Source organism: Arctopsyche grandis, chromosome 7 (genome assembly GCF_051622035.1).
Source record: "Arctopsyche grandis isolate Sample6627 chromosome 7, ASM5162203v2, whole genome shotgun sequence".
Lineage (NCBI taxonomy): Eukaryota > Metazoa > Arthropoda > Insecta > Trichoptera > Hydropsychidae > Arctopsyche > Arctopsyche grandis.
The window spans coordinates 13,662,929-13,684,745 of record NC_135361.1 but is presented as its reverse complement, the minus strand read 5'-3'; the positions used below and the strand labels follow the sequence as shown (position 1 = coordinate 13,684,745).

Sequence of the window (21,817 nt, the reverse complement as noted above, 5' to 3'; positions counted from 1 at the left end):
TCCTAATGATTACGCAATAAAAAAAATGATGAAAATTTTGAAACTCGAACCAAACGGCGCAAACATTTTACCATTAAAACCAAATCCAGGAAGTCGCCAGACACAAAGAAAACCACTAGCAAAAAAAAAATCACTGCGAAACTGCAGACCGGACAGTGAATAATCTCAATAATCAAGCGTCTGTGCGACGAGAGCTCATACGGAACGTGTCGAGATCGTTCATTCCTTTCGTAATAATTCGATATGCGGCAAAGTTAAGAACTTGTTGCACGCTGCACCGACGACAGACGCTCACACCCCGTTACGTCCTCCCGTAGCAGAAGCAACTTCTCTATTCATATTTGGACAAACTAAAACAAATCTCGAATGTGTCACCTGCCCGTGCCATGCAGCATGCGGCACGCGACAGGTGATGTCAACGCAGAATGCAACGAAAATAAATTACACATGTATATTATAAAAATAAAAACCGTGCAGAATGTACGGCGGGGCACGCTTCGAGCTGAAACGCCATTATCATACGAATCGTTAATTACTAGTTATATGTATGTTATGTATCAGCGGATCAATTGCATATTGTGCAATTGAATAGGAGTGCGCAACTCGCACAGCTCAATGCAGTGACAGCGTCGAACAAAAAGCTATAGTGAGATGTGAGATGTGAGATGTGTGTGGGTGTGGGTGCGCGCGCCCCCAGCGAAAGTGAACCTCGTATTGATTGGGGGCGCGCGCCCCGACTCCACGTGCGCCCCCATACTCCGGTGCATTGCGATTACGCGACTCTCGCTTTGACACACCGCACCGCACCGCTCCGCTCCGCCCCGCACCTACCTCAATCTAAAGCCGTTCGTTTCCTGTCATCCATGTCCGACCATTATCTACCAATGTTTACACTTTGCACTTGTTATGGCTTCCGTGACGATGCTAAGCTCTCTGACTTACCGCTTCTAAAATTACCTAAGACTGTGCTATATATATACAATATACGGGCTGGTTCTAATGACAATAATAATATTCTAGTAAGTAGAAAAATATAATTCTGAAAGAAAAAAGTCTTTGAGGGAGAGATTCTGCTGTATAGGTTACAAAAACAACCTTCCAAAAGATTTTTTTTCTCTGGAAAATTTACTCAAAATTGGGTTTCAAAATATTAAAACGTTCCTCATTCCGAAAAAGAATTCTCCAAAATTAGCAATAAAATCCATAAAAGGCTCATATTATCTAAAAATTTTGAACCATAAATGGTTCAAAATTCTCTCCACTACCTGTATTGCATCTTAGATACAAAATTCAACGTTGATGGAATTCGAGTGCGAAATATTTTTGCATATTTATCTAAACCTAAAAAAACTTTTAGAAACCACCCACTAATAATTTGCTTAGCTACTTCTTAGTCATACACACATATGTCTATCGGTATAAGGTAGTTCAATTCGATTAACTTTTACTGCATTTGTAACACGCGACAGATCAAATGGTCAGTTTTTTCCAATAAACGTTCAATAACTTTTCCGAAATTTAATGTATAATATTGTACTATATATGTAGATAAAAATGAACGGTCATTAAATACGATCGGCGTTTTGCTGACAAATCCACGAGTCTGCAAAATAGCCGATAGGCGTTATAAATATTGCAAATAAAAATAAATAAACAAGAACCTGATAAGACTTTAAAGGTAGCATTGAAAAAAATGCATTGAACGTGTCATTCATTTGTCAACGTTTATAAAGAATCGCTTACACCGGAATTTCTGAATTTATAACCACAGCAGAATAACCCGATGGAAATCCCTAACTGCCGAGTATTTTAAATTATGGCTTGGAATTTAGATTATGGGCATTACATTTTAACAACAATGAAGAAGATGGAACTAGTTTTGGAAAAATACATTCATTAATAGACTTATTTTGAGTATTTTATATTGTTACAAGATATATTAGAGTCTAAACATACCTTTACAAAACTCGAAATCCTCGGGGGTAGTTTTCTAAGATTTGTTTGGATTAGCTACAATTTTTATACCTGTTTTCTATTGGATTTCTAAATATTTCTAGTTGGAAATGTTGGCGAAATTTTCAGCGTGGCGGGCTTTCAAACAGAAAAGACATCAGCACTCAAAGGGTTAAACCGCTTATTGTTTTGAGCATTTTCATTTCTGAAAACTTTCTAGTATGTTCTAAAATATTTTTAGTCTGAAATTTTCTGAAATTTTTAATCTGAATAGTATCCCCCCGTCAATACTAATAAAGCAATATATAATTTGACTTATTTCACACTTTTTCAAGTGAATTCACGGTTCAAATTTTTTTAATGGATTAGGACTTTATTTTTGGCAATTTTAGTGAAATTTAATATTTTGATTTAATTTTTCAGCTTGATCGAGTATTTGCCCAAGAAGAAATAATAAAATAATCTTCGATTACGACTTAAATAGGATTAAAGGTTGATAGAAAATAAAAATCACGTTTTACGCATTGACGTCGTTGAGTAGTAAGCATGTACATACGTATGTAGGTAGTTGAGTAGGTACCAACTCAAGTATGAACGGCTCGATAAAACGGAAGACAGGGAACGCCAGGAGTGAGTAATATTACAAGTATGCGACGAGGAGAGGTCTGGGTGGTGCAACGAAAGGTGTGAGAAGCCATGCAAGTGGTGCAGCGGTCGATACGGCCAGAGTCACCTTGACGACACCAGCACAGCACAGCACAGCACACCCCTCGTCTGTCGCTTCTGAAACCGCTGTTGACATCGTCCGACACTCTCCGCGGATCAAAACAAATCTACGTCTCATCATCCAAACCTACTTTGGCTAACGAAGGGCAGGCCATCGAGTCACGAATTTCTCTGCGACATTTGGTTATTGATCACCAATTGAGAGAAAAGCATCGAGGACACGAACAAAATATCAGGAGAGAAGATGTTCTATTCAGATGTGGTCTATCAGCCATTTTAGCAGCCGAAGAAAAATCAAATCAATCCCAAAGACAAATGGGACGCCAAATGCTCCTATTTTATATGATTTGCGAAATTCATTTCGAGCACATATTTGAAACTTCATATCCACGAGTGGAATGCACACAGCGAAATGTTCGTATGGAGTGCGCACGTTACAGTAGAAACGACGCATAGAGCACCCGCTTCAGTATATACGCCCTCGCTCAAACCTGACACTGATAAAGTTTTGGATCAAGGTCGTTCACGAATCGACTCATGCCAAAAATAAAAAGAAAAAATATCAAAACGCTGAAAAATTTCGACCGGGAGCTCGAAACGAACAAAAAAAGACTATTCCGTCACATACTTAACACAGATTGACAACAAACCATTAAAAAAAATGATCCATTTTGTTTCAATACGAAATGGAAAGTTATGCGCAAGGTTATGTTCAGTTTCGGAATACACACATGATATGAAGTTTCTCTAATAAAATTTGACGATCGTCAATCATACCCAATTACGTATGATCCTGTAATCAAAGCGATTATGTAAATCCAAAAATTTATTTTGTTTTTAATTCACTACATAAAAAAGGAAAAATTCGTTTATTATAAATATGCATATATACAATACATGAAATAATTAAAAAAAAAGAATGAAAACAAAAAATAAAATTTAAAAAAAAATGCAATAAGTATAAAAAAATAAAAGAATATTTCCAATCGATCTCAAACAAATGAGAAATGTGTGTGTGTGTGTGTGTGTGCGCACATATGAGAATGCACATAAAAGCGTCTGTCAAATTTCCTCGAGTGCATTAAACTTTGCATATCTCCGAGGTTCGGGCGCGTGCGGTCCGGAAGTTGACCATACCTGCCGGGAAACATTGCCGATGGCTCACGTCGAGGCAAATATCAATCATACGAACGCAAAGTGTACAAAAAGTCGGAAAGTCGTCCGTTCGAATCGATTGCACATTCCAAGGACACGCTCGTCGTATCTAACTGGACTAGAGTTGAAAGAGGAAACCGAGGGAAATCGGTGGGGCTTTTGTTGTTTTCGAAGAGTCGTCTCGAGAGGTTGGCAGACCCGGTGTTGGGAATCGCATTCGATACAAATTTGGGGACGATTGGCCGCTGTCAAAACACGGCGCGCCGCGGCACGGCACGGCACTGCACGGCGACATTGCGCAATTATCGACGATATCGACGCGCCGGACCGGACGACAGGCCGGTTCGGGGGGGGGCGGAGGCGCGTGGGGCGCCGGCGCGGGGGGCGCGTCTCGACACATAACCAAACAAGCGAACTGCGTCATCGGTGCGGCGCAGCGGGGCGGGGCGGGGCGGGGGCGGGTCGGTTCTGCGGGGTACGGGGTTCTGGTCCTACTGACTACTACACTCACCTGTGGGGGCGCAGGGGGCGCAGAGCAACGGCCGGCGTGGTTGCGGGCGCGGGGCGAAGGGCGAGGGGCGGAGCGCTCTCGCGGGCTGCGGGTTGCGGCGAGCGGGGCCGAGGGGACTGCGGTCTGCGGCCAGCGGCTCGGACACAGTCAAGGCGCGCCGACGTCACGGCGGCTTGTTTTCAACATGGCGCGCGCATGCGCACTCGCCACGCTAAAACGTGCGCAAATTTTAGCAACCACTGATAACGTGGCTATGCTCGCTATTTTGCCTTTCGAGACCTCACCCCATACAAATATGTTCGACGACTGCGATTCAAAAACGCCATTGTTTCGCACTACGACCGTTATTTTGAGCTACGACTACCACATTCTATCCTAAAAATTTAATGAAGATTACAATTTGTATAGTTCAATGATAAATGTTAATATTTCATTTAATTTATATCAAAATATGATGCAATACAGTATTTTCCATAATTGATTAAGAACTATCAATAAGTATTTACCAGAAAGGTGTGGAGACGTAACTCAAATAATTATGTCAAACGTACAACAACAACAAAACAATAAAAGAGACATTTTGACTTATACAAGAAGCTAAAATTCAATGGACGTTTGTCTTTGGAATTAATTGACTAATAAATTTATATACTCCCCTATATTTTGAACATCTTTTATGAAAAACAGTAGTGTAACGTAATATATTTTGTGGTACGTACGCGTTTATGTAGAAGGTAGTATAATTCGTATTGTACTTAGTTCCACTCCATAAAAATACAGTGGTATTTCAATAAATTTGCACAAAATAATACCTAGATGTTTAAAAAAAAAAAATCATTTGTCGATTTATTGTATTTTATGACTTTTATATTCGGATATTTTGATCCTTAGTTCATCTTTTTTGACCATTAATCATTTTGATAATCCACAAAAAAATTACAATCTTAATGATGTTAGACGAGTTTACACGCTATTAACTATAGAATTTACTCGCTAAATAAATATAATCGCGTTGAGAGTAAAACTCGTGACAAATAAAATAAAGATTGAGTTCCAACCTTCGCTACTCGCTACTCTTCTCTAATTATAAGTGTGTGAGCAACGAAAAAACTCACCCAGTATAATTGAACAAGCCAAGGATGTTTAAAATAAAATTAAACTATTACACTGGATTGGACTGTTGTTTTTATTGAAATACAATCCGTTGTAGTTATATATTCGAGATTTATCTTGTTGGTGAACACCAAACATTCGTGAATTTTTAATATTTACATATAATGAAAAGGATTCCAATAAGAATTTTTAACACAAAGAGTAAGATCACGACTGGTATGATGTTATGGCCAAAAGAGTCAAAAATCGATGGGCGTTGCGCGCGATGGCAGTTGGTTGAGGACTGTCATCTGTTGGGGGTTTATTTACGCCAAATGACAGCTATGTCTGCAACTACATTAGATTTTTCTCGCGTGTGCCGCGTCTGCTGTAACGAAGGACCCACCTTGCCGCTTTTTCGAGTCAACTTACATCGTAAAGTAATGGCTTGTGCTGCAGTGCAGGTGAATTCGAAATTTAATTACGTTTATTCCAAAGAAAATTTATTTAGTATCTATGATTCTCTATAAATACAATTTACCTGTTGACCTATTTAAAATATCGAATTTTAGAAAATTAATCTTTTTGTGCAAATTTTGGATACTTTCTTTCAGTACACATATTTTATTTCATAAATTTTTTTAGGTTTGGCAAAATGATGGTCTTCCCGGTCAAATTTGTAAAAAATGTGCTGCAAGGTTACACGTATCCTTTCAGTTCAAAAGATTGTGTGAAAAGAGCGATGTTCATCTTCGTCGCTGTAGAGACTCGGGGAAATATATCGATAGCAAAAAAATGAAAGAAATATCAAATCAACACGACGTATCAGGATTGATCGATGTTAAACTCTCAGAGGAATCTCTCATTGAAAGTAATCAATCTACATCTTCAATGTCTTTGTCTGGCGATTGTAACTTTGTGAATTGTGCAATACAACCTTTGACCGATAATAGAGACTATGATTCAATTCAAAACATTATAACTTCTGTCGAAGATGGACATCTCGAGCAACAGTCACTGTATCATAATAACGATATATTGGTTGCTGTTGGAGCAGTTGACTTGCCAATGAGAGATCAGTTTGACCTATCCAGTAGCTTTACTAATCAATCTCTTGGAAATTTAACATTAGATAATGCATTTACTAATCAAGTCATTAATCAACCACATTCAGTCGCTGATCAAATTTTAACACTAGAAACATTAACAAGTAAGATGAAATTATTATTTTAATATTATTTTGTATGACAAACATATTATATTTCAATGTAAATATATTTAATTCTGTATTATTACGGTTATGGTTTTAGTTCCGAATTCATTACAACCACAAAAACTGGGAGTTCAAGTGTTTGAATTGACACAAATGGACGTTACTTCGATGACTGAAGATGATAAAGATGTAATACATTCCCAACCGGATATGAACAAACAAAATGGAAAAATACAAATTGAAAATGAAAACGACGACTTGATCCACTGTCCAATCTGTAATAAAGGGTTTAATTCGACTAGCAAACTTAACAGACATACGAGAACTCATTCAGACGAAATACTTTATAGATGTGACATTTGTAACAAGGGATTCATTCACGGCGGAAACTTTAAAGTCCATTTGAGAATGCACACTGATGAAAGACCATTTTCTTGTACAGTATGTCATAAACGATGTAGACAACAGCAAGATTTGGATAAACACATGAGAACGCATACCGGCGAAAGACCACACGTTTGTTCTGTCTGTGAGAGAGCTTTTACCACGTCTAGTAAGTATTTACGTATTATTTGAATGCAAGAACATTGTATCGATTTCATTTAATTTATTACAAATAGCTTACTGTCAATTATTATAACATCAAAACTTTTAAAGGGCTTTAAACAGAGCAATCATCAGGAAATCGTGTCTGTGAATGCGTACCGTTGAATCAACTCTGTATGTTACATTTTAGGTAATCTTGTTGCTCATGAGCGTATTCACAGAGGGGAAAAGCCTTATATTTGTACCGTCTGTCAAAAAGCCTTTTGTCAGTCGAATGAATTGACAAAACATGTGAGAACACATACAGGTGAAAAGAGTCATGAGTGTCCTGTATGTAAGAAAGGATTTAATGGTTCATCGACACTAATTGTTCATATGAGAATACATACAGGAGAACGACCTTATGTTTGCATTGTTTGTAACAAAGGTATTTAGATCATTTGGCGTATAATTGATATATATTTGATATAATATATTTTTCTTATGTATATACATATCAATTTGAATTCATTTTTCTAGGCTTCACTCAATCTTCATGCTTAGCTGTACATACTCGAAAACATGCAGGTAAAAATGAGTTCTCATGTGCGAGATGTCCAAGAACTTTTGGCACTGAAGGTGAATTACAACTGCATACGGCAGCTCATCCACCTGCCATCCACGCTTGTACTGAACCTGGATGTGTGAGATTATTTTCTCGTTCTAACGATTTACTTAGGCATATGAAACTTACACATCACAAACAGTTTCATAATTAATGATTTACATAGGTTGTAAAAGTAAAAATTTAAATATATAAATAAGAATATGATGGTTTTTTTTTATTGGTTCCCTATTTAAGATGCTTAAAAATATTTTAATGTGTGATATTCAAAATATTACAAGTTGAGCTACGCGTTTAATTAAGTATCGGATGAAATCTGATTTTGGTGGCCAACACGCTCCAATATGCCAAAAAAGGTAATAGAGGAACTTTTGTTTCCAATGTACTGTTACGTACGCCGCGGATTAAGCGAATAGAATCCCAGAGACTATGTGACCGTTCAAGGGTTATCTGTTATCGGATTAACTATGTAAGTGCTTGCACTTACTTCCAGGATTATATCTGGACTCTAAGTGCATTTAGGCTAAACAATGACCGTTATTAGTTATTTCTCAGAATCAGTACGGGAAGACCCAATGTCGTGGAAATACATATCCGAATACGTGACTATACAACAGGTAAACAGATTAGGCGTCCTGAGAGATCTACCCTTTATAAGGCGGTACGTAGGCGATATCAGGGATTCTGGACTTAGCAGTGACACTGCGTGTATCTCCTTAATCATCAATAAATGCTGTGAAACGACTGTTGGCCTTTTACTTGGATCCTCCACCCACCCCTACGCAACAGTACTATAGAAAAACTGAAACATACATAAGTTTTGAAAACTTATGTATTAAGGATGATTCACAAATTGTATCTTATCAGCAGTTAACTATTATGGGGGGAAAGGAGGATGGGAGGGGGTTTGGTAGAAGTGAAACGGCGATGTGGTTTTATATACGCCATTTATTGTGACAGGCGGAAAGGAAGTAAAGTGGATGTACCAACATATTCGAATCGGTCCTAACTCGCAGGATGGCCACCCAGACTAAAAATAATTTAATAATAGCTTTAAATTGCACGAGAAAGAGTTATGATCTTAGAGATGTAAAAAATACTAACTATCGACCTTTTTCGCGATGAATACTATTGTAACAAAACGTGTAGGCATCTTACTCTAATACAAGCATATTTTTATGGTAAACGGATTATTGCGCAAAAATCGCGAATACGGAATATCTGGCACGTGATATTCTCCTTAGTACAATATTTCGTGTGGATGACTTTCCATTGATGGAGTTTTTGGGTGCCAAATGTTCTGTGATCGAGATTTTAGTGACATGCGCGAGATCGCGTTTTGCTGAATAATGACCGAACCCTTTTATGCTCGAAGTTTTTGTCATCAAGTATGGCCAACATCGAGAAAGGGCACTAGTGTTCGTTCCATTAGTAAATACTGTTCAGTTTGATGGTTTTTTTCCTTTTTTGGTCAATTTTATAACAAATTATTATACTGTAGGCGGGGTACTGTATGTATTGACCGTATCCCAGCCTAACGAAACACTGTTGTGCTTGTTTTATAAAGTTTTATTGTTTGCCTATGGTTGTACAAAGGTATTATATTTGGGCAAAAGTATGGCGTTCAGCGGTCTCTGGATATGGTAGAGTGTCGCTGGCTCGGCATTCGTTTATGTTCAGAAGGTCTCTGGATGCGGCAGTGTGTTGTTGGCTCGTCGTTCGGCTATGTTCAGAAGGTCTCTGGATGCGGCAGTGTGTTGCTGGCTCGTTGTTCGGCTATGTTCGGAAAGTCTCTGGATACGGCAGTGTGTTGCTGGCTCGTTCGGCTGGTTGATCTTCCAAGTCCGCGTGGTGTAGTGGTGGCAGGTCAGGAGCTGGATGTTGACTGGTCTGCTGCTGTGTGTCGACGCTTGCTGCTGTGGGTCGACTGGTCTGGTGCTGTGTGTCGACGCTTGCTGCTGTGGGTCGACTGGCGTTGTTTGGGTTGTACCTCCTTTTATAGTGTTTCTGGTATCGCCTGACCCATGGTGGTGGTTGTTGATGCGTAAGCGAGGAATGTTCTTTTGTCGAGGGGTAGAATTTTCTGGAATGATTGGCGCCGTTCCGCTCGATGTAGTTTAATGGTGGCGGCGTGTTTCGACCGTTTTGGTTCCTCTCGACTGGTAGGGGCGTTCCGCTTGAGTTTAATATAATGGCTGCAGGTGTGCTTCGACTGGTTTTGTTCCGCTCGAGTGTGAGGGGTGGAACATTCTCGAAGGAACTGGCGATTGATTCCAAGAAGTGCACGTGTTGTTTACGTGTGGTGAGTTCTGCGAGGAATGTGGTTTGTTGTTGTGGAATATTCTCGCATGTTTCGATGACGATGACGATGACGAGATTCCTACAATACTATACTATATATAAAAACGGACTGTCGCTAAATATATTTGTATATTTGTATATTTGTATATTTGTATGTGACGGACGATCAACCATCAACCAGTATGGGGAACAAATTTTTTTTTTTTTTCATATTTTTCAGTTTTTTAATTTTTTTCATTTTTTCAGTTTTTTCATTTTTTTCATTTTTTCAGTTTTTTCATTTTTTTCATTTTTTCAGTTTTTTCATTTTTTTCATTTTTTTCATTTTTTCAGTTTTTTCATTTTTTTCATTTTTTCAGTTTTTTCATTTTTTTCATTTTTTTCATTTTTTCAGTTTTTTCATTTTTTTCATTTTTTCAGTTTTTTCATTTTTTTCATTTTTTTCATTTTTTCAGTTTTTTCATTTTTTTCATTTTTTCAGTTTTTTCATTTTTTTCATTTTTTCAGTTTTTTCATTTTTTTCATTTTTTTCATTTTTTCAGTTTTTTCATTTTTTTCATTTTTTCAGTTTTTCATTTTTTTCATTTTTTTCATTTTTTCAGTTTTTTCATTGCCGGGGGCGCTGGCGGCGCTGGGGGCGAAGCCCCCGGGGTGCCAAAGGCATCGGGGCGCTGGGGGCGCCGGAGGCGTCGGCGGCGCTGGGGGCGAAGCCCACGGGATGCCGAAGGCATCGGGGACGCTGGGGGCGAAGCCCCCGGGGTGCCGAAGGCATCGGGGGGGCTGGGGGCGACGGGATGCCGAAGGCATCGGGGACGCTGGGGGCGAAGCCCCCGGGGTGCCGAAGGCATCGGGGGGGCTGGGGGCGCCGGAGGCGTCGGCGGCGCTGGGGGCGAAGCCCCCGGGGTGCCGAAGGCATCGGGGGTGCTGGGGGCGCCGGAGGCGTCGGCGGCGCTGGGGGCGAAGCCCCCGGGGTGCCGAAGGCGTCGGGGGCGCCGGAGGCGTCGGCGGCGCTGGGGCCGAAGGCCCCGGAGCGACGGAGGCATCGGGGGCAAAGGCGTCAGGAGGTCGGCGATGCACAAAACGTAGTTCGTAATTCGTAATCACTTCGTAATTCGTGCATCAATTTCTTTCCGAAACCAGTCGATTCAATATCTTTAACTTTATTTTTATTCGAGTTTCAATTCCTTTTCGAAACCACCCGTTGAAATCAACGGGTCCAACACTAGTATGTCATATTTAAAGTCACAGCATAGTGCACTGGTGGTTTGGTGATTACTAGAGGTAGGATAGTCACAGTGCTATCCATTGTTCGGCAAACCTTTAACAATGCATTTACAGCCTTTGAACAATACACGGCCCCCTCAGGCTCCGGTGACTAGTGATTACTAGTCAAATGTGAACCGGTCACAGGACAACCGGTCGCTCTAGATCGGTCACACGTGATCACCCGTCACACTAAAACTGGTCACGAGAAAACTGGTCACACCCGAAAATTGGTCACAAAAAAACTGGTCACACCCAAAAATTAAAAATTGGTCGAATTTTTGGGTGTGACCAGTTTTACCGATCTAGACCGGTCGCTCTAAATCGGTCACACGTTCTTTCACACGATCAACCAGTTTTCTCGTGACCGATTTTAGGGTGTGACCAGTTTTCTCGTGACCAGTTTTAGGGTGTGACCAGTTTTCTCGTGATCAGTTTTAGTGTGACGGGTAATCACGTGTGACCGATCTAGAGTGACCGGTTGTCCTGTGACTGGTTCACATGTGACTAGTAGTCTGTTTACCGCACTGGTAGAGTTATTGTATACAAATAGATGGACTATGGGTTCAAGACCCGGCCAAATATGCTGTTGGCGAGGTCATGTAGTTATTAAAAAAACAAGTATTGACCATCTCTTGTTGGAATTTCTCGCTTAAATTTCTAGGTTAATTTTTGAGACGGATCCAAAAAAATGGTACACTCCCCTAAGTTTTTCGCAAATTCGAGTTATTAGCATCTCGAATTTGTTTACATAATGTATTTCTCGCAAATCAATTTTTTTAATTGTCCATCGATGTCTTTATTTGTATTCTATATACTGTTATGTTATGAAAGTTTTTGTAAAAATTGGGCAATTTTTGACAGCTGTAAGAGTACGAGTTAGGTTGGCAGTCATGCATACATGTTGATCGAGGGTGAGGGGGGCGTGTGTGTGTTGTTGACGTCGAAAGTTGAGATGTCGGTGACATCTTCGGATAGATCTTCTTTGGAGTGGTCTTTGCTGTGCCGCGCATGCCTCATGGCATGTCCGGCCCAGCAGCTGATCTCCGTATTCCACGTCCACATTTCACGCAAGCTGATGTCTTTGGCTGGAGTACAAGTGTGGCCAGCAGACGGTCTCCCAGCACGCATATGTAGAGACTGTCTCGTCAAACTCGATGTTTCCTTTCAGTTTAAGAGACAGTGTGAGAGGGCCGACCAGACCCTGCGGCAGCTGCAGCATCAAAACCAACAACAGCCTCACCAAAATCACACATTGCAACAGCAACAATCACATCAACACTTACAGCTGTTGCCTTTACCATCAGCGCCAGGTATACTCTTGGGGAAAATACTCGTAGCTTTCTATTATATTTATTTATTTAATATACTTGGGGGAGTCCGCAAAGCCGATAGGCCCACTTATAGGTACTCTTTTTTTATTGTACAAAATGTAAATTAAATGGAATGTTTATGAGGCATGTACAGTAATAATGAAACTCACATTTTTATACGTCTGCACATGTCATATATGCAAAGTGATATATTATAATCAGGCTTTCGAGTTTTAAAAAAATAAATAAAATAAGTGTGGCAACTCTTGATGAGATTGACCATATCCACAGTGAGTGATATTCATGGTACAACAATCGTGGTGATATTTAATTTAGGATAGGGTAGATTCGGTATTTCTGAACGAGAGGTGTCATGATCAGTAAGCAGGCTAGCTGAAATCGGAATTTTTGGCTATCCCGAAAGATCCTTTCAGGACCCTGAGACGAGAGACATGAAACTGTGACGCCTGACAACACAATGATATAATATATGTACATTGTGATTTAACTACACAAGCTTGATGATTATAAGTTTAAAATTATTTTATTCTTATCTACATATGTATATATTTAGAAGAAAAAACAGAATGGAAAACAAAGAAAAATATTGCAAAATTACACATTACCATGTAAAAATGCGATATTTTGTCTTATCTCAGTTACTCATACCATCTTTAACCTCCATTTAGTCAGGATGAAAAAAGTTCTACTGTACTATTATTTTTGATCAATTAAAAAAATTCGCCCATCATAAACGAAAACTCATTTTTTATAAATATTTTTCGTTTTTATAATAAATCGATGATCCTTAAACTATGGCACATAAAAAGTACTATTTTTATTTATCCTTTATCTAATCTTGTATTGGGAGAAATATTTCTAATTGAAAACAAATTTTATAAGATTTAAGTGCTAGCATTTTTCACCTTCGTATTATTACTTCTTTTCCCATCTTATATGTAGAGTGATGAATATTTTATTTTCAGTGCAATCGAACGACATGCCCCTCACAGACAGTATACTCACCGATCTCTCTCACTCGGTGCCACCTTCATTGAAAGATCATTCTGATTTACTGGCGCACACATTGTTAAATAGTGATATTAATCAAATAGAAAATATGAAGACTGAAAAAAAAGGATATCGGTGTAAGACTTGTTTTAAAGTTTTCGATACATCCACTAAACTATCGCGACACATTTATGTCCATTCCGGTCAGAAACCGTTCAAATGTGATATATGTAAAAAGGCCTTTTCGCACAATAGTAATTTAAAGGTAACGTTTTATCCCCATCGTCGACGTTTAATCGTAGCTTACGATTAATGTGATCATTTTAAATATATTTTCAGGCGCATATGAAACTGCACAGCGACGACAGACCGTTTGTGTGCGCTATATGCCAAAAGGGTTGCAAACGTTCAAAAGACTTAGAAATGCATATGCGAACCCACACAGGAGAGAAACCTCATGTTTGTAATAATTGTGGAAAAGCTTTCTCGTCGTCAAGTATACATATATTTATTTTGAATACAAATCTATATATTTTCTATGTAAATTGTTAATTAAAATTTGTTTTATTTATCAGGTAACTTGATCGCACACTACAGAACGCACACAGGTGAAAAACCTTATGTTTGTTCAATTTGTCAAAAGGCTTTTTGCCAGTCCAACGAACTGTCTAAACACAAAAAGATCCATGTGAAAGAAAAACACGTGTGTGAAATTTGCAACAAGTCATTTAGTAGTTCATCTGCTCTGATTGTGCATGTGATGAATCACAACGACGAAAGGCCAAATAATTGCAATATATGTTTTAAGAGTAATGAATAGTGTTATGTATATGTATATATATATATAGATCTTTTAGAATTATGTAGTTATTTATTTTTTATTTTGTAGGTTTTTCAACATCTACGTCATTGACGGCTCATTTAAAAAAACACGAACTAGGAGAATTAGACTTTTAATCCATGATGTAATTCCATTTTATAAATATGTATCTAAATGGAGAAAAACCCGTGTGGTGACACCATTAATGGTGTTGAAAATTATCAAACCAACAAAAAGGAATGCACGGGAAATGCCTCAAATTTATAGACCACATGATGACTTACCTGATTTAAAATTATTAAAACAGTTAAAATTGTACTAAATTTTAACCGTTATTTTATTAAAGTTCAGAATATAATTAATTTAACTCGTATTTTTTAAATGTAGCTGTAAGTTCATAAAAAATGACTTGTAAAAATTTTAATTAAAATGTGTGTATTTTATTTAAAATTGCAATGACAGGCACTTTACTACATTCAACTTGGTTAGCATTCATTTCGGATGAAATAAATAAATTATTCGAGATATACATTTATTTTTTTAATAGGAAAATACGATAACCCGTTTTTGAGATGCTATTACATATTGATGCATATTTAACAAATATTTCAGTCCACATTTAAAAACAGACATTCCGATATAAAGAATTTAAGTGAAATTTTACAATTTAACACACTTTCGAATTCATTCTTGTCACCATGGTGCTGAAATAATATAAAATTCGCGAGTCTACACTACACGTGTGGTGAGCGCTCGTTTCATATTTCACCAGAAAATTAAGTAAGACGGACTGTATGGCGAATTGTAACCCCGGTAATTTTTAAAACAACAAATCACATGCAATGTTTGAATGAAAGTGTGTTAACATGCACTGCTTACAAACCGGCAAAACTGTAATGATAACTAATCGATTTATTTTAAATAAGTCAAACAAGTTTGATCACTTATAAACAAATACATAATTAATTCTATCTATTAAATAAAGTATGCAATTTAACTGCAGAAATTATTTTTCTATGTATGTTTTTTACAAGAGTTTCGTTCTGCCCACGCCTATCTATAACAAAAAAAAAAACGGTAAATCGTACGTAATTCCTTGCAAGAGTATTTCGTCATTGCACGACACCTTACTTCTATGCGACATATGTGTATAATCTGCGATCATCTGGTTTCCGTGCCAAATATTCTCTTTCTATGAGACCTTCAATTCTTTTCTTAATAATCGTGGGAGATGGAAGGAAACGAATTTTCAGTTGTTCAGTGACTTCAGCTACAAGCACATTATGCTAAAACAAATAATTTTCATTTTAGTATCAGTTTGTAAAAAATTTAAATTTGATTTTGAACGCTAGAAACTTACTGCCATATTTCTACGAGCTTTCATTATTCGAACAATAGCTGCTTCTATTTCGTGTCTACGATCTTCATCTACCTTATTTCGAGTTTCTCTTCGTTCAGGTTCAGACTCTCCTCTTGTAGCTACTGTTTGAATTTTAACTCTAATGTGAAAATAAAACAGCAATTAATTTTTATAAATAATAAAGTACGCAGTAAATAATATGCACGAAGAAAAAAAAAAAAACCTGTATAATTTTGATGTGAAAGCATCATTAACTGAAAATATATGAGATGGTTCAATTTCTTTAGTTTTCGGTTGTTTAATTAAAATACGTTGGGCTGGTTTTCCTAAAGCCAGAGATTGCAATACTCTTTCTAATTCTTTCTCAGGTATATCTGTTTCTTGATGAATTTCCTGCAAGTAGTTAGAATAGTAAGGTTAAGAAATTGTCAACTACTGAATGCTGTATGTAATACTTAAAATAGTCTTACCTCATATGTGAGTCTATCTCTATTATTGAATAGCAACAAAACACACATGTGTAATGTTGAAACTTGTATTATATGTTTACGGTTTGAAGGGACGGCTTGTGAGCCTCCAGTGTTTGGACCGGCGACCGCTCCACACGCGTGAACCCCAGGCGGTCCTCGGAACACCGCATTTAAATCAGCGTTGCCGAGTTGCGGTTGGAGAGATAACTGCCGGCCGGAGTGTTTACCCAGATAAAATCTGCGAAATAAAAATACAAGTCAACGATGCTCAATGTGTAATTGGTACTTGACACGGTAAAATTGCAGATGCACACCGTCGGAACGCTTCAAATGCATTCAGTGGAGCAGCGGGAAGGGTACATTTCGGCGCTGGTTGTGTTGGCCAACAGCCCGTAGTGAGTACTCGAACCGATAAATCTACTCCATGTAGATTCGTCTAAAAAGAGTTTCATGTTAAATTTTGCTTCCTGATTTATTATATACAAGTAAATGATTTGAAACAAAATTTGCGCTTACTCCGGATGTCGATAAATGGTCTTTGAATTCATCCATTATTGTGTTTGAAAGAGTCATATCCTTGAACATACCTTCCAATTTGGACGTAAACTGACAACCACATTCATTCTATAAATACAAATAATATTAAAAAAAAATACTTTAAAATAAAATTGGATTTTCAGACAGTAAAGAGAAATATTGAAATGACCTTTAATTTGGAAATCATATTTTTTTCACTATCATCGGATACGGATTTGTTGAGTAAAAGTCTTTTGGCGAGGTGCTGTTTATAATACCGTTCGAAATAATCTTTATCTTGAAGGAAACGGAAAAGCATCATTGTTTTTTCAAGCACAACTTCAATATCTTGTTCACTCATCTGAAGAAAAAAAAAAAAAGTTAAATACGATACATCAAAAGTAATGTATTATAAAAAAAAAATAGTATACCCCTTTAAGGCCTTTTTTCAACTTGTCATCGATGAAGAGTGACAAATATTCGGGTGATTTTGGATTCAAGTTTAAGAAATATTCAAAATCGGAAGCTATCGCTTGCTTAAATAATTTGTCATCATTAAAAGAATTTTTAAGGAAATGATCAAATCTGTCCTTGAGCTCCAATAAACTCTGTAAAATAAATACGTTTAAATGATAAACGAAAGGCATCATCACCACTGAAATCAAAATCGACATGACGTACCTGAACATAGGTGATTGCAGTGACTTCTTTGTCATCAACGAGAGCGCGACCGCATTCACGAAGATGGCTACTGACAGCATCACACATAACGGATAGACCTCCATTCACTCGCGATAATAGTCTATACATACAACACAGTTCTGCTGTTTTTGTGTTGCGCAACATATGGACAACTCCACTGTTCTCCATCTAATAGAATAAACATCAATATAAACACATGAAGCTCACTACAAGCAAGAGAATGCATTTTGAAAATATTGCACAACCTCAACTATAGTCTTCATATGATTCTTGATGAGTTCAGTTTCAAGCACTGATACAATTTGGGGCTCGGTACTGATGTCTAAATAATGACACGCTCTTTCAGCTTCTTCCTTAATACGTCCTTCAACCCGGGATATATAAACGGCAGCACTGTTCTCGGCGAGAAACGTTTGTGACTCCAACTGATAATTTTAAAAACATGAAATCGAGGAAGATTTACAATGCAATCGAGTAATTCAAAAGGATGAAGAATGTATTCACTCTATAAAACTCGGCCGACTGTGACAAGAAAGGTTTTTCAAAATCTTCCTCGTACACCTGTCGTGGATTGTGAATTCCTAGTTGAAGCAGCATTTGACAAGCGGCTCTAACAGCGAGACGATCGGCAACTTCGCCTTGTCTCTCACGGGCCACTTGATCCAGTAGTGTTTTCCGAAGATGATCTCTGATCGAACCGTACCGGACAACCTTTCAAACATTACACGTACATATTTACACAATTGCCATTTATATTATTATCACATTTAAAATTACGCGCAGGTCAATTGTACAATTATAAAAATGTCGATGGGAGTTTGTACCTGATCTCGGAATATAATGAGGCCTAAATTGTAAACATTGTCCACTTCATTTTGCAACACATAAACGCGATCCATGTACATGAGAATGTCTCTTATCATCACCATGCTCGTTTGGTGGTCGGTCCAAGCTGCGTTCAAAGTTTGTAAGAAGTTATTGTGCAACGAGCGTAAAACGTCTTCTCTTACCTAAACAAATCGATCGGTTAAATATTTCATTTCGAGAATGCGAATCGCAAAAACTGCATGCGAACGTACTTTGAGTTCTAAATGATGTGTCACAACATCTTTGAGACCGTTGTACAGTTTTTCACCGTGTTTGTGTAGCACCATAGTGTAGGCATTTCGATACAGTTCTTCAAAGGACAAACCGGAATTATTTTTCTTCTGTATTTCTTGTATAGCATTTTTGAGTAGTAGCCATATATTTTCTACATATTTTTCATCCATAGTCATCTGAAAACAATCGGCAGTTGAAACACAATGTAAAGATTTGATAAAATTGTGCAATTATATCACATTGAAACGTCCAAAATACGATATAAACCTGATAACAGACAAAATCAATAATAATTTCTTAAAAATTAACTGAGCGCTATTTCAGCTTTATCTGCGAATTAATATGGAGCATTGTTTTGTTGCAAATATTTGACCCGATTCTGACCTATATATTTAATTATTTTTTAACTGGAAATTTATTGACAGCATTGCAAGTCATGGCATCAACATTAGCATGTACTTATTGTTACATTCACACGATCCTGGTTTAGCTGTTATAAACAATTAAACGATAAATAGATAGAGGAGTTTCATTGAACTCAAATACAAATCCCAATTTCTAACTTTCATAAACTTTCACTATCACTGATATTTGAAATATAAATATTTAAGGAAATATCCCAAAAATGTTAATACTCCCCAGCCGACCTTGTATATATACTATGCTTTCCAACTGTTTAATTGAACCGAACAGAGTTTACTGACTCATCAGCATCCTACAAGTCTAAAATTGTACAATTCTAGGAAATCAAAAATACGCCAGCCGAAATTTAATATTTAGTGATGAAAATTTTATGTATTGTTGTATCAAATACGTCAATATTCAATGTAGTTTTGCCTAAAGAAACTAACTCATACGAGTGTATGACATTTGAAATATATTAATTTTATATACTGTTTACTGTCATTAAATGCTTGCTCTTATATTATACAAAATTGTCATAACGTTGAAAATGCTAAAATAAATAAATCATATGGGCTAGGATCATTTAGCAAAATTATGTTTAAATATATATTGAATGGACAATAAAATTTTATTTAAAAAAAAGGTGCAATTGCACAAATTTCAATTATAAAAAAAAAATCAGTCAAATTAGAGCACATTGAAATGAAAAAATAATAAATATTTATTTATGATATTTTTTACATGGGTTCGACATTCCAATTGACTATTATTATATTGATAGATATATTTTCCTAGGGGGGGCAGTGTAGACGTAGACGTATACGGCACTTGCGATATATTTTGCATACGGGGAAAAAATGTCCCGAGTGACAAATTTGGAAACAAAAGTAGATACCACACCACACCACACCACACCACACCACGATGATTGACAGCAATTATGGGGTCGAGGCGAGGTCTTTATGTGCGAATTGTTTATTTGCATTCGGCAGATGAAAAGAAAGGAAACAGATGACAGGTGGGGTGGGGGTGGTGCGGTGCGGCGCGGGGTGGGGGTGGGGGTGGGGGGTGTCTCACAGGGAAGGCGCGGATGCGCATCTTGCCCTCCTTCTTGGGGATGGCGCTCTTCATGTTGGTCAGGCGAGTGGTGAGAGGGGGGCGGAGGCGACTGCGCTGGCAACGGAGGGGCTGCGGGGGCTGAGGGGGGCGGCGGCGCGGGGGCGGCGGCCCGCGACCGGCATTGGTCGCGTTTGGCAGCCGCCGGCAAAGCAGACCGCTGCTGCACCGACGCCACGCACAGCTGCCAACCGACCGACCTTCGATCGCGTTCGCCGCGCCAACTCGCTCGCCGTTCGAATTGCACAATTCCCGATCCGATCGCCACTTTCTACTCTCCGTCTCTACTCTCGATTCGTCTCTCGCTATCGCTGCTCTCCCCACACTCTCTCGTCTCATTTCACATCTCGCAGATTTGCAAACGGACAAAGGCTAACGGCTGCCAACTAATCGATAAATTAACGTAGAACCGAACTTCAGGCGGTCCTAAAACGCGTTGTTGAAAATAAAAAAAGTACAAAAATACCACCATCACACATTGATTAGCCGTGCAAAGGTCTCTTCATACCTATCCAGCACGACACGTGCTCTGCAGATGTAATGCAAGTGCGGTGATTACTAGTCAAATGTGAACCGGTCACAGAACAACCGGTCGCTCTAGATCGGTCACACGTTCTTTCACACGATCAACCAGTTTTCTCGTGACCGATTTTAGGGTGTGGCCAGTTTTCTCGTGACCAGTTTTAGGGTGTGACCAGTTTTCTCGTGATCAGTTTTAGTGTGACGGGTAATCACGTGTGACCGATCTAGAGCGATCGGTTGTCCTGTGACTGGTTCACATATGACTAGTAGTCCGTTTACCGTGCGGATAGTATTCTTTGGTACATTCTATATGAATGCGTAAATGCGCATGCGCGAATGGAGTATGAATACGTCCATATAATGTACCAAAGAATACTATCCGCACTTGCATGACACCTGCAGGATACGGGTCGTGCTGTATAGGTATGAACAGACCTCAAATGGTTAAGGGTATATAAACAAGTTTCTTTCTGCCGCTTGGTGGAAATATAACGATGATTTAAATTTTATATTAGACTAACACGCAATAATTAGGTTTTGTTAGTAAAGATTTAAAAAATATATAACTAAACTTGAATACCCACTACTAAGGCAGGGTTGCCAGACGTTCCTATTTGAGCGGGACGGAACTGTCCCGAGTTCAACAGACAAATCTCGAGTCCCACATTTCCTATGAAATTTCCGACTTAACAAAATTTGTATATCTAAAAAAAATGTACGTATATAGTGAAGAGGCTCTCTTAATTTTTGTACAGACTTCAAAAGAAACAAATTTAAATCATAAGTTTTGTCTTTGAAAATCGAATTTTCGTCAATTGAAGAATTAACAAAACAATTAATTGCGATATTGACCTTCTATACGAAGATGTTTTGTATAAGATGTATGTTTATTAAACACTTTTTGACTAAAGTAAACTAGGAAAAAACAATATATGAGAAATGGATAATATTTTTTAAAGATCATTACTTTGTATAAAATTGTGGCCCACATTCTCTCAATTTCACATTCCAATGCAATTTGCGAAAGAATATTTAGTCTAATGAGTTGAGCCTGGAGAAAGGATAGAAACAGATTATTATCAAAAACCGTAGAAGTTGAATTAATGATCAAATAAAA

At 38.0% G+C, this 21,817-nt stretch overlaps 4 protein-coding genes across 4 annotated transcripts in view; 3 read left to right on the top strand and 1 right to left on the bottom strand.

The window, feature by feature from the left end:
- LOC143914278 (organic cation transporter-like protein) overlaps nucleotides 1–21,817 on the top strand; it is a 474,519-nt gene that overhangs the window by 93,598 nt on the left and 359,104 nt on the right. The window lies entirely within an intron of this gene.
- Nucleotides 5,691–8,006, top strand: LOC143914279 (uncharacterized). Its single transcript, XM_077434440.1, has 5 exons — nucleotides 5,691–5,901; nucleotides 6,083–6,647; nucleotides 6,748–7,203; nucleotides 7,387–7,623; nucleotides 7,716–8,006. Exons 1-5 carry the CDS (start codon nucleotides 5,773–5,775, stop codon nucleotides 7,952–7,954), a joined length of 1,626 nt encoding a protein of 541 aa, XP_077290566.1. The 5' UTR covers nucleotides 5,691–5,772; the 3' UTR covers nucleotides 7,955–8,006.
- LOC143914553 (uncharacterized) lies at nucleotides 12,235–15,524 on the top strand. The gene is made up of 5 exons (XM_077434814.1): nucleotides 12,235–12,677; nucleotides 13,664–13,953; nucleotides 14,028–14,184; nucleotides 14,264–14,497; nucleotides 14,578–15,524. The coding sequence occupies exons 1-5, from the start codon at nucleotides 12,266–12,268 to the stop codon at nucleotides 14,643–14,645; spliced, it is 1,161 nt and encodes a 386-aa protein (XP_077290940.1). The 5' UTR covers nucleotides 12,235–12,265; the 3' UTR covers nucleotides 14,646–15,524.
- Nucleotides 14,627–20,521, bottom strand: Cul3 (cullin 3). The gene is made up of 15 exons (XM_077434813.1): nucleotides 20,140–20,521; nucleotides 18,636–18,833; nucleotides 18,381–18,566; nucleotides 18,061–18,267; nucleotides 17,802–17,981; nucleotides 17,536–17,724; nucleotides 17,286–17,462; nucleotides 17,045–17,215; nucleotides 16,855–16,962; nucleotides 16,653–16,774; nucleotides 16,339–16,576; nucleotides 16,092–16,261; nucleotides 15,869–16,007; nucleotides 15,640–15,794; nucleotides 14,627–15,565 (listed from the first exon to the last, which is right to left on the bottom strand). Exons 1-14 carry the CDS (start codon nucleotides 20,515–20,517, stop codon nucleotides 15,642–15,644), a joined length of 2,616 nt encoding a protein of 871 aa, XP_077290939.1. The 5' UTR covers nucleotides 20,518–20,521; the 3' UTR covers nucleotides 14,627–15,565; nucleotides 15,640–15,641.

Excerpts from the sequence above, each read along its gene's own strand:
- LOC143914279 (XM_077434440.1), top strand. The coding sequence starts at position 5,773 with ATGACAGCTATGTCTGCAACTACATTAGATTTTTCTCGCGTGTGCCGC. Across the intron at positions 5,902-6,082 it reads TGGCTTGTGCTGCAGTGCAG|GTTTGGCAAAATGATGGTCT; the intron begins GTGAATTCGAAA and ends AAATTTTTTTAG. Across the intron at positions 7,624-7,715 it reads TTGCATTGTTTGTAACAAAG|GCTTCACTCAATCTTCATGC; the intron begins GTATTTAGATCA and ends TCATTTTTCTAG.
- LOC143914553 (XM_077434814.1), top strand. The coding sequence starts at position 12,266 with ATGTTGATCGAGGGTGAGGGGGGCGTGTGTGTGTTGTTGACGTCGAAA. Across the intron at positions 12,678-13,663 it reads GCCTTTACCATCAGCGCCAG|TGCAATCGAACGACATGCCC; the intron begins GTATACTCTTGG and ends TTTTATTTTCAG. Across the intron at positions 14,498-14,577 it reads TTGCAATATATGTTTTAAGA|GTTTTTCAACATCTACGTCA; the intron begins GTAATGAATAGT and ends TTTATTTTGTAG.
- Cul3 (XM_077434813.1), bottom strand. The coding sequence starts at position 20,517 with ATGAGACGAGAGAGTGTGGGGAGAGCAGCGATAGCGAGAGACGAATCG. Across the intron at positions 17,216-17,285 it reads TGAAAAAAGGCCTTAAAGGG|ATGAGTGAACAAGATATTGA; the intron begins GTATACTATTTT and ends TTTTTTCTTCAG. Across the intron at positions 16,262-16,338 it reads GAGATAGACTCACATATGAG|GAAATTCATCAAGAAACAGA; the intron begins GTAAGACTATTT and ends AACTACTTGCAG.